Source organism: Nelumbo lutea, chromosome 3 (assembly GCF_056320005.1).
Source record: "Nelumbo lutea isolate HS-2025 chromosome 3, American lotus-T2T, whole genome shotgun sequence".
In the NCBI taxonomy this organism is placed as follows: domain Eukaryota; kingdom Viridiplantae; phylum Streptophyta; class Magnoliopsida; order Proteales; family Nelumbonaceae; genus Nelumbo; species Nelumbo lutea.
The window spans coordinates 16,032,291-16,044,943 of record NC_142686.1 but is presented as its reverse complement, the minus strand read 5'-3'; the positions used below and the strand labels follow the sequence as shown (position 1 = coordinate 16,044,943).

General features: G+C 36.4%; 1 protein-coding gene across 4 annotated transcripts; it reads right to left on the bottom strand.

The window, feature by feature from the left end:
- Positions 1-2,221: 2,221 nt before the first annotated feature.
- Positions 2,222-12,406, bottom strand: LOC148863179 (RNA-binding KH domain-containing protein RCF3-like). 4 transcript variants are annotated; one of them, XR_016109036.1, is made up of 9 exons: positions 12,089-12,392; positions 10,154-10,770; positions 8,017-8,448; positions 7,572-7,829; positions 7,195-7,458; positions 6,932-6,990; positions 6,624-6,697; positions 5,476-5,648; positions 2,222-5,391 (listed from the first exon to the last, which is right to left on the bottom strand). XR_016109036.1 is itself a non-coding variant. In XM_088974704.1 (8 exons), exons 2-7 carry the CDS (start codon positions 10,727-10,729, stop codon positions 6,649-6,651), a joined length of 1,638 nt encoding a protein of 545 aa, XP_088830830.1. In that variant the 5' UTR covers positions 10,730-10,770; positions 12,089-12,406; the 3' UTR covers positions 5,932-6,446; positions 6,624-6,648. The 4 variants fall into 4 exon arrangements, 2 of the variants coding, with proteins under 2 accessions (XP_088830829.1, XP_088830830.1); XR_016109035.1 differs by lacking the exon at positions 6,624-6,697; XM_088974704.1 differs by lacking the exons at positions 2,222-5,391; positions 5,476-5,648 and adding an exon at positions 5,932-6,446 and having other exon boundaries at positions 12,089-12,406.
- Positions 12,407-12,653: the final 247 nt, after the last annotated feature.

The following is a 12,653-nucleotide window of genomic DNA, read 5'->3' as shown; positions in this document are numbered from 1 at the left end:
GGTTCACTGACCATGGTTTCTAAAACCGAACCAGTCAAGGGTTCGGTGTTGAACTGTCTGACCATTCAAACCGAATGTTTGGCACATTTTGACAAAAAAATTTAAAATTTTAAAATTAAAAAAACGATCAAAACCTTTCAAACGGTTAACCGCCCTGTTCAGCGGTTCACTGACCAAAATCAACAATTTTGGGGAAAATCCAATTTTTGGGGAAAACGGAACCAGACACCTGACCGATTCTCGGTTTTTCCGGTCCGATTTTGAAAACCATGCTTTTCACTGATTACGTGAATCATTAGTTATTAATTCGTTAATTAATCTTGACTCATACAATGACAGCCTTTGTGTCCACCCCTGCTCCGCCCAGATGCAACAACAGAATCAATGCTCCGGCTCCACAGCTTCCCATTTGAGCTTGCTCTTCACGGCTTTGTGCTTATTAACATAGGTGGAGGTGGGATCAAGCCATACAGCGTGCCATTTGGCACCGACCAGTTTGACTCACCACTGAAGAAGGAACAAAAAGTAATCAACAGCTTCATCAATTGGTACCACTTTACCTTCAATGTTGTTATTATGATCTCTTTAATTGTGGTTGTTTACATCCATGCTCATGTTCTGTTCAATCATTCTGTTCCTCCTCGATGCATGTGGGTTTACGTCTGCATCATCTTCTCCAACATTGTCCAGGTTTATGTTAACTTACAATAAGCGTAAACTAAGGCTTCCCAAAAGCCAAGAGCAGCCCGAAGCCCTTTATGGCCCACTCATTAAATAGGGGTTAAAAATGCCACTTTCACTAAAAAAACGATCATCAAACAGTAATTGTTCAAATAAATAATTAGAATAAGGACTTGAGCACAAGCACTTATTTCTCAAATCACATAATCACCAAAGAATGGTTATATCAAGACAGGCTATGAGACACAATGGTTATAGATTATTAGAAATCAAGAATTAGAAGCCAAGATCCAAAATCTAATTGGCCAAATGATCCAAATGGTCACGATGACATTAAGAAATAAATATCAATAAAGCTTTCTGTAATGAAAACACAAAATAGTTCTAGTTTCACGAGATGTAGTCAACTCAATGACAATTGTGCAATGGTGGTGATAGATGCTTGAAACTTGGAAGGATGCACTATTAAATGGTTACACTGCAAACAAAAATATAAACATATAATACAGCTCCTAAAGAAAGGGAATAAATATCTTCTGAAAAGCTCATGAGAATAGGGTAATCACTTGAGAACTACAAAAGATCAGGACCCAAAATGTAATCCCCAATGCTATTCTGGGTTTATTCAGATAGGTAGTAATGACACCAACATCAACTTGCGGCTATATCCCTGCGATTGTGAAGAGTGCTTCTCTTCAAAATCAATTACTCCCTGATGGAATTAAGTTTGGATTTCTCCAAAGTTTGGGAGGTATCAGTGATATTGATTTGGTTCAGTACGTATTACCAAGTGAGACATTGCACAAAACTTCATTTTCCTCTGGGGGGGGGGGTATCTACCTATTCGAAGCTCCATATCTAGGGGCCTGGTTACAGTGGACAGAATATTTCATAACGTTCAACTTGACTCCCGAGTGTTACAACGCGTCTTAAGTCGGTTTTTTTTTCGCTTTTGTCATATTTGTTTGTGTTCGAATGTTGTCAGATTTGACAACAAAAGGAACTTTACATCTCTAAAAATACCATATTATTTTCATCTTAAATATTGTCTTTAAAAAAAAAATTGATTGCAAGAGACCGAATGCTGAACGAAGTGGGGATGATGGGAGGGGTGGACTGGATCAGACAAATCGAAAATACGAGTATACAATGTAAATTTTGAGCATGACCAAGCTTAAAAGCAAATTGATCACTATTCGGAGCAATTTTATTTCTCCTGTGCCAAATAGAAGGAATTTATTGGGAAGAAATTTTCTACCCAATCAAATAACTTATCTCCATCTTTACATGGGGAGGTCCATGTTGCAAAGGACGTGCCATTCTGCAAAATGGAAAAAGCAACTGGTAGAATAACAAGATTGTTTTTCCGCAATCTGGCAAAATGATTTCCCAAAAGTAGCAACTTTTAACGTTGTTAAAACCGTGATTGTATATATTCACCATTATCTGGTACCATAGGTGAAATGAGAATGAATAAAAAATGAACATATGTAACATCTTTAACATAATTGATTTAAAATTTGAATAAACATGCAGCATATAATAGTGGATGAAACGTAAATGAGCTATTTTTGCATTGTCCAACTTCGAGTGCAAGATTACAAGTTTGCAAATATTATCGCATGAACAATAATTTGCATACATTGTTTTTGGAGGAAAAAACTCGTTCTGAAAGCATATAATAGTACAAAGAACATGTCTTTAACAAATGCCTATTAAATTAGAGCATAAATCCACTTCTGCTCAGGATTTGAAACCATACCAAGTGCAGCCCAAATAGTACGGAACAGCCCATGAGTATGAGAAATACAAGTGAATGGCAGAAAATATAACAATCGAAGCATGAATGCCATTTGAAACATTGAAAGCATAAATAATTCCCTTTGAAATATCTAGAAACAGCACCATCTCTTCCAATGAAAACAAATGATTTTAGCAAGCCCTCATATTGTGAAATGTAGAACAGTTTATTACATACAGGTAGCCTTTGGAGCCCAACCAAAACATGGCCAGACTACGACAAAGAGAACCATTCAAATCTCCGTTCTTGTAATGCAATCACCAGGCTTACATCAAACATATGTATCATATGGCATAAGTGCAAAATGTATACCCATAAGCACGATGGTTAAAAAATTCTCCCATTCAATGAGAAGATTTGCGAGAATGATTTAAGCCAAAAGGAACGTGTTGTAATTTTCAAGAATATGATTGAAAGACATGACACATCACTTGGTGACCAACAAAGAACAATTGAAAAAATTAGGCGCATGCGTTCACATTTTTTTCAGGAATGATAGATATTTATGGCCATCCAAACCAAGTGCTGCAGTGAAAGGTGGCAAGACTAGATTTAATGTTCAATGATGAACCTGTGATGATAGAAGAATTAAAGGCCCTGTTCACTTTAAAAGGCAAGTAATACCCAGGAAAATAAAATTTCCATGATCCTAGCATTAATCTGAAAAAAGAACATAGGATTCTTGGTCAATAATAACAAAATTCCCATTGACCAACTTTCCCCCAACTCAAAATCCTAAAAAAAGAAGGGCCCCCAAGTGAGAAATTATGCATAATGGAGATTCCTAAAGACAAGTCACTAATACAACTAATACACCTAAGTTCTATCATCATTTACTTTAGGTGAAAGTCTCGAAACATGGTATACTACCCAAATTTAACAGTTTCATGCAAGTTTCCTTGTATCCCAAGTAACATTGGCCTGCCATACAAGACTACAAATGCACCCCTCCATTTTGCCCGCCATAGTTATATAAGCATTCTCCTTTGTCATGAGTTATGAACAAGGATACAGGAAAGGATCACACTGACTCATCAATTGTCACCCTTGATTGCACTCCAGTAATAATTAAATTCACATTGACCATATTCGATTTCAGAACTTATTTTAGAGTCTCTTGTTCATTAAGTACTTTCTAAAAACCTCTAGTTTATAATGTCATAGTCTAGCTGGTTTCATCAATTAATAGTACGTCAGCAACAAACACAAGACACAATGAAACTTCTTTAATGTATTCAGTCAATTTTGACACAAGCAGCATACTTTGTGGCAATTCTAACAAAAGAATTAAACATGAAACATATAAAAAGGAAAAAAATGTGAGCGCCTGACATTAATGTCTTTTAATAATCACTAAGTAATTTAACTCAATCATATCAACTCTGAACTAATGAAATTAGAAAAACATGACTACAAAACTCCAAATCATAATAACTCTAGGTGAGAAAGACATAAGGTTCATACCCTAACATCAACCTAATATGTCGGCACATCCATGCCTTTCACTAACCCCGTTGATTTCAACCATGTCATTTATAAAAATGTAATGTAAAAGATATCCCTCTTTGCAAATGTCAATGTCAATCTTGTTTCCATGACCACGATGGAGGGAAATGCCTTTTCAATCTAAGAAAAAAAGCATCAAGCATCCTGTGAATGACATTGTATCATCAGCAGATGCACCCGAATAGGGAATAGCGGTTGCAGCTTGGAGGGTGAGAGGAAATGGTTCCAACACGTCTTTCTTAAGAACCTTTCTTTTTCTAGGAGTTGCAAGAGGGTAGAGAGATTTGGTACACAATTCCTACTTATCTGCACAGCATAACCAAATGGGTAACTGTTCTTAAAAAATCTAAGTACATGGACATTTAGCTTCAAATGGTCCACCTTACGATAAATATTGGGACTCGAGGAAATGGACGTCATTGAGAATGCATAGGTTAATGAGAACTAATGGAGGGACCCATCCTCGATTCATCCTCCACAAACCCTTGTTTATAGAAGCCAATCTCTTATTTGTGTTTTATGTACCCATGCCATCACATACCATAGCCCTATTCTGGACTTAAAAAGAACTAACATGCGAATATAAAAATTCATTGCTTGATTTTTCATGAAAAGCTCGTTAATATAAAACCTACTGCTGCTCAATAAAAGATACTAGATCATACTCCGATGTACCCAAAAAAATAAAAATAAAAGACACTAGCTTGTCACCCCATTTAGTTATCAGCCTCAGGATTAACGAGGCCTAGCAGTACTGACCCTTAAAAAACCAGTACAGTTAATGACCAATATGTGCTTCATTTTTCATAAGCTAGTTGATAATAAAACATAATGCCCAAGAAAACATACCAAGGACAACTTCGGGGATTGTTTTGTAGTATGAAAAAGAATTGGCATGTTTTTACTTTTTACATGGTGAAATACATCCAAAAAGATGTGCCTGGCAAATATGCTAAAAGGGGCAAAAATACAATAAAGCTATTAGCCTTCTGTTGTTATGGTTGTGTAATCTATAGTTAACCTGGAAATTGGTTCAGGCCAGTAGAAAAAACCATGAACCTTAAAACTAGCTAGAAGAAAAATATTATTCCATGGAAAAACTAAAGGAGAAACAGAAATAAGGTGAAACAGATTAAATAAAAAACTAAATAAAAAATTAAGAAGCACAAAAGTGTGACAAACACCATTTCCAACCTTGAATGCACAAATGATGGAAATAGGATAGAACTACCAACATATATGCAAAGCCAAATAAAAAAATATCAGGAAACAAGGAATATGCCAAATTACTAGCAAATTAGTAAAATTTGTCTTATGCAGGTCTCACCACCAAGAGAATTTACCTGATTGGTATCTCATTAGGCCACAAAACAACTTACCTGCTTGTATCCAGACTATATGACCTGCCAAATTGTGCATGCACCATAAATCACATTTGATCACAACCGCAAATTGCCATTAATAGACCATACAAGGAATCAACCTACCTCTTTCAATTAATGCATATCTACTAAAGCCACTGAAGCCATGGACTACCTCCCATCAATGGACAATGATGTGATCATGTGGCAATTAGAGCATGCATCACAAAAATCTGCAACCTACCATATGTGATCTGTTCTTTTCACCCACTGTCATATCATAGCTTCCAAAATAAAACCTGAGCAAGCACCAAAATGCCAGAACAACCTCCCTTTTAACCAATCTGAAGCTTGTGCAATTAGCATCATCCCATTTTCTTAACTAACAACTAAATATCACAAGGCATTAAAAGACAAATTAAATATCAGCAACCACTGAGTCCTTGCTCTCACAGGTAGCAAAGAACAAGCATGCTAAGAGGACTGCAAGTAACTGAATTGAAGGACAGCCTAGCAAGTCTGTGCATATCCAATTAAAAACTTACAAAGAGAATCCAAGCACAAGCAACAAATGCACAACAATTAAAATAGAAACACAATACTCATAAGGATAGAGTTCTCAACCAGTGTTACAAAATGCATAAATGTCTAAATGACGCCATTAAATCCCACAACTGATCCAAGTAAACTATGAGTTCCACCACAATTTAGTCCCTACCTAATACTCCAGGTTCCACTGCCTAAACTCATAACTTCCTAGCAATAGGCATAACTAACCAATACAGACAAGATCTAACATCAAAGCCGAGTTACTGGTAGAACTGCGAACAAAGAGAATCATGGCCACCAAGTACAATGTACTTTTACAGATAAGTGAGTAAAGTTACTGCAACTCATAAATCATAAAAGCTTGGTAAGATGTGGTGTCAAGGCTGCAAAAAGGTTCAACGGTAATCTCCAGATAATGTTGGTCCTCCTAAAAATAGCTTCATAGGTGGGCCACAAGTTTCTCAAACCTTTTTCATCTGGTCTTCTGGTTTAGGCTGGAGGCTTCATCAAAGAGGCAGTAGGCTGGCTTCAGGCTTCATAGATCTCAGCTGTTTTAATGGACAGGGAAGGCAACAAAGGTAAACAGGAGCATTAGAAATCTAAATATAGGAGGCTTGGGTAGGTTAAGATAGCAAATTGCAGAATATTATCATGTGACTAACATACATTAAAGCAACTTGCTATGTATACAGAACAAAAAAGTGTAAAGAAAGACAACAATCTACCTGCAGGCCCTAATCATCGAGGACTCTAATAACCATGATGTTTCCCATGGGAAACAGGGTTATGACCAGATAACCTGGTAACAGAAGCTAAAAATCAGGGCCAATCAAACAATAAATTTTTGGAAGCTAATTAGTAATTAGCTAAATTTAGAATTAGGAACATTGCATATATATGAATAAAGACACTTTTGATAACCATATATAACTATTCTTGAAAGATAATAGGTGTAAAGAAATGTATTCCTTCAACAGTATAACGCTAAAAATATTTAGGCATTAATAAGTGAAGATAAACAGCAAATTCTTACCCTGCACTACCAGAGCGGCCAGAAGAGTAGCCACCATATGATCCATAACCACTGCCACTCTAAATAAGATACAGAAACATTTTTGTTTTTTTTGATTCAGTAAGAAGATAAAGAAACATAATTCATAAAAAAGGAAAATGGAAAATTACATAAATCTGGCAAGTTGTTCAACAGGCTCAGCTTTAGATAATCAAGAGATAAGCAAAAATGATGTCCGAAGCCAGGGAAAAATAAGCCAAATATGCATGTGCAAAAAACATTACCTGTGAGCCATAACCTCCATAACTGTCACTGGGGGGCAAATCACTGGAACCATATCCAAGAGGATAAGAGGAGTACCCACGTCCATGGGTTTTGCTATCCCTACTGCTATATTTTGAACCATCTGGAACATCTGCTGACATGGAAATATAAGGAAGAGCAGGTGGAAATGCATTCAGTGCACCTTCTCTGTCAAAGAAATTGGCTTTTAACCGAGTGGTAACATGTAACAGAGCATTCCTTGCAATGTCTAGATCTCCAGTAATCTGGACAGAAAATAATAAATGCATCACATCATCTTAATAAAACACAAACACATAAAGCGGGCACTATGAATGTTGCAAGGAACAGAAAATGCACCATACAAGTGTGCATTTACCTGCACCATCTCATCATCTTCAGAAGCAACTTTTGGAAGGTTTTCTTTTGAAAGTATGCGTATATTTGCTTTAGTGACTTTCCTCATCTCTGTAATGATAGCCCCACCTTTACCAATAAGGCATCCAATACGTGAGGTTGGCACAAGTAGACGAGTTGTGATTGATGAATCACCAGTTTCTCTATCAGCTTTCTCACTGCATTTGGGCTGCAAGCGTATTGCTGCATCAATTGTTGGAGAGAATGGATCTTCAAAGAGCTGAAAGAGCAGCCATTACAAATTAACCATCAGCATCCATTCAAATAAAGTTCAAGTTAATTATATATACAAAAGATAATATATTAGAATTAAATGAGCAGCAACTACAAATTAACCATCAGTGTCCATTTAGCTTCAACTTAATTATCCATACAAAACTTGAACATAGAAAAAACAAGAAGCTTACTTCCTTTGCCGAGATAGATATTATGCACTCATCTCCTTCAGCAGCAGAGCTATCAACTTTTATTGTTGCCCCAGAATCTTGCCTGATTTGCTTGATGATAGATCCACCCTTCCCAATAACTCCTCCAATATTTCCAGTTGGACAAACCAAACGTAGAGAAAACTCCTTTGTAGAGGCTTCATCTCTTGGACCAGAATAAAAAGAGTGTCCCCATTCATTTCTTCCATCACCTTTATATCCACCATAAGGACCAACCAATGGAGCTAAGCCTACAATTTGTGGACCTGCATTTGAACCCACAAATGGGCCACTTGACTGATACATGTTTGACATGGCAGAGGTCAGCAGATGTTGAGAGCGAGAGGGATTATCATGAAGACGGGACGAAATTTGATAAAGAGCCTTCTTTACAAGTGCAGCATCACCAATTATCTGATAATCAAAAACAATTGTGCAATCACCATTAAGGTTAATAACCTCATAAAACCAACTTAATGTTGGAGGACTAGCATTTCAGAACAGTTGCAAGCAACATACACACTAATGGTGTAAGATCCATGCAAATAAATATCCACTTAATCAATATATTTGGTCTTTATCAAATAAAATACTACAACATCCAATCCCGATATAAATTCAATACATGCATGCATTCATGAATGCATCTATAGCAAAACAAAATGGTACCAGAACACACAAACACAGAAAACATAGAATGCAAGTAACAAACCAAACGCACTTATATTGCAAAAATTAATAGCATGGTTCAAATGGACAATTAACACTACACAAATATGTCATCTTCCAAATAAACAAACTAAAATTCAAGTAATAAACCATTGACTTTTAGGACCAGCTCCATCAAATCCCAAGCCAACATGAGTAATTTCAATCTATACTACTACTAAAAGTGTAAATGATAGTGTAAAACTTTTGTTTGACTAATTTATCAAAAAAAAAAACTTTTGTTCGACTACAATACCCCAATATTTGAATTTGGTCCCTCTCAGATTTTAAGAACAAAAATGTAATTTGAATACCCACTTTTCAACTCCTTTAATTCCCTCTCATTAAGCTTTATATTTAAGGTGTCAATTCCCATCAACATTCATTAAATCTTATTCTTAACTAAAATACCCTTACTTACGAATTTGATCCCACTCTAATTATGAGGTAACAAAATATAATGTGAATTGATACATTTCTCCTCATTCAATTCCCTCTCATTAAGTTTTATATGTATGGTATTAATTCTCATTTTTCATTCAACCCTATATTAATTAACCATATTAAAGAATATTAAGTGTGACAAAAACAATTGTTTTTATTGGTGATACAAATAAAATACAAGTTAAAAAAACAATGCAAAAAAGTAGTTTCGCTGTTTGCTAACGAACCAACAATTCAACATTTTTATGAAATAAGAACAATAATAATTTGAAAAAGATGAAACCACATAAATGCACAAAAGATACAAAAATTCTAGAAAAATATTTATGCACATCTCTAATATTGTATATTCATCATATAAAACAAAAATAAGTGTGAAAAATAAGCGTAAATTTATATAGATAGAAATATAAAAATATTGTAAAAATGTTTAGAAACAAATTATTTACTATCATCAAAATTTATCACATGCAAAGCACATGCACACTTATTAGTATATACAGACCTAACAAATGCATAAAAGGCAGGGAGAAGTACTTAAAGGATGCAAAGGTGATTGGACTGTCACTAAGGGTAACATACTTGTAATTATTAACACAAACCTTTTTTTAGTCTGACCCAAAATCTCAGTTTTTTTATTATTTACATTTAATTTTAGTTTAGGGCCAAGATTCAAAAAACAATGGACCAGCCCTTAGTATTAACTAATAACTATAGAACTAATAACCAGCTCACTGTTTCATATTATCTGGATCCAATAAACCAGTCACTATATGATGGATCAATCATATCATTGTAGCAACTGAAATCATTTTTTGCATAAAGGAAAAAATCGAATTATGGGTTGTGAAGCGAAAATAGAGGGATGTGGATAAATGGAAGGGCGAAAGAAAGAGAGAAAGAGAATATTAATGATATACGATTCCAATATGTATGGTGCAATCACAACAAAGCATATAAAAATTACCTGGAGTAGTTCATCAGTATTCAAGGCACAAGGAGGCAGATGTTCATTCTTTAGAATGCGAATCTGAGCACCAGTGTCAGTGCGTATACTTTGAATTATCTGACCACCTTTCCCTATTATACAGCCAATCTGATCTGATGGTACAAGCAGCCGAGCAGTAACTTGCTGAGCCTCTTCAGCATCTTCAACAGGAGCATCATCCGCAACAAGTCTGTCATGCACCCTAAAGAGAGCATCTTGTGCAGGGGAAACAAAATCCCCAGTATCTTCAAATTCATTAGTTTTACGGCTTGAACTAAATATAGTGACAACACGCTCATCACATCCTGGCATGGTCTCGCCAATCCTAATCTTTGATTGACTTTCTGATCTTAGTTGCTTAACAATCTCACCTCCTTTCCCAATTATACTTCCAATCTTTTTCCCTGGACATAAATAGCGATAGACTGTATCATCTGGCCCAGGAGCATATTGATCCCTATCATCACCAGGGTTCCTTCTCTTACTTCCACCATTCTCAGAATAGTCAGATTGAGAATGGGAACGCTTCCCATGACTATTCCTCTGACCAGCCATAATGGAAAATTCTTCTCAGTATGTACTTCCAGACCAAGCTTCTGCAAATAATAAAGGATTGAGAATTAGAACATATAAGATATTAAAAGTCTTGTTCTTCCAGTTTAAAATTTAGGATGTGTTTTGACAGTGCGAGTGCCACAACAGAGTATAGTGACAGGACCCTAGCCTGTAAAAAGGGAAAAATAAGAGCACAACAGGCCTAAGTTGTCTACTTGTCTTTCACCTATACAGTACTAAGAACATGACGAAAGCAACCGTGGATACCCAAACGGCTAACTGGTTTACGTACATCACAACAGAGAGCATTGACCGGGTATGCAAGCATACGATAAAGAGCGCCTTCATAATCACATGGAAAATCCAGTGCATAACAAGCAATAGACAGGAACCCCATTAAAAATGCCATTGAATTTAAGACAAGTACATAAATTTTTAATAATGCCGAGTCTAGAAGAAGGGTCTGTAAAATCTCGAACTCAACACGAATAAATAAAAGGATGCAATAAAGTTCAGGGTGAAAAAAAAGCATCACTCTTTCACCTATACAGTACTAAGAACATGACGAAAGCAACCGTGGATACCCAAACGGCTAACTGGTTTACGTACATCGCAACAGAGAGCATTGACCGGGTATGCAAGCATACGATAAAGAGCGCCTTCATAATCACATGGAAAATCCAGTGCATAACAAGCAATAGACAGGAATCCCATTAAAAATGCCATTGAATTTAAGACAAGTACATAAATTTTTAAAATTGCCGAGTCTAGAAGAAGAGTCTGTAAAATCTCGAACTCAACACGAATAAATAAAAGGATGCAATAAAGTTCAGGGTGAAAAAAAAAACATCACTCTTTCTCCAAGCATGCAGGAATAAACAAAATCACATGTTAAACAAATAAAAATAATCAGATGAAGCATTATTATTTAGTGTGAATGCACATCCCAACCATCCGCGCAAAGCTAGAAACACATGATGACGAAAATAAATGTTTCGGAATGAAATCTTCAGAAAAACAGATGAAAATCAAAGTACGCAGTTTAGGGATCCTCCGAACCCAAGAATCCAAGATTATATTTTTCAATCATAAGAAACGCAATCGCCTGAAATTTAAGATCTCCAGGAGCTCCACGCAACAGTAGCCTCAAAGAAATACCAGACCAACCTACGAAACAAGCCCAGCTAACAGACTAACAGTACATGTTCGCAGAAGGCCAAGATCTGATAAAGAAGCAACTGCTTCAACGCTGAACCCTAATCGATATATACAGAGTTCAAGGAAAATCGAAGAACATGACAAACCGATGGAAAGGAAGTATTAAAAAGCAAAACCTTGGACTTGGAGAATGTTTCATACCTTCAACGGGTAAGGCAGAATCCTCAGAAAACCGGACCTCGCCTTGCAGACAGGAAAGCGGGGGAAAATAAGGGAAAAAAACGCTGCCTTCAGAATGCGTTCGTAAAAATATCTTTAGGGCATCGTAGGTCTTTTAATTCTAGGGTTTTGACATGGTTGCCAGCTGGCTGTAGCGAAGTCCTGGGGTTGAGTCCCGCGGTCCCGCCTTCGCTAATCGCTAGGGTTTGCCCGGGTCGTAGCAAACTGTTTGATATAGCTTTTTTACTTCATTTCTCTTCAAAACTTTGATAAACCGTTTATTGATAACTAGCGCCATTCGACCATTGGACCATATCAGCGTAATCAATATATACTACTATAAAAAGTACGATAGTTTTAAAAAATTTCTGAAATTTTTATCGACTAAAATAGATGCCACCTAAGCAATGACTTGGAATCCCATATTAGATTTCCTCTTCGCCCTGACCTCGCGACCTGCTTTCACCGCCAACCTAGTAACCTCGACCACAACTCAAGTCGGCTAGAAGCACCTCGTCCGAGGCCGACCTGTAGCACCTCCTCACTA

What these genes read in the sequence shown, in the direction of transcription:
- LOC148863179 (XM_088974703.1), bottom strand. Translation starts at nt 10,729, where the DNA reads ATGGCTGGTCAGAGGAATAGTCATGGGAAGCGTTCCCATTCTCAATCT. An exon ending in ATACTGATGAACTACTCCAG is followed by an intron (nt 8,449 to 10,153) that starts GTAATTTTTATA and finishes TTTGATTATCAG; the next exon opens with ATAATTGGTGATGCTGCACT. An exon ending in TATCTATCTCGGCAAAGGAA is followed by an intron (nt 7,830 to 8,016) that starts GTAAGCTTCTTG and finishes CTGCTCTTTCAG; the next exon opens with CTCTTTGAAGATCCATTCTC.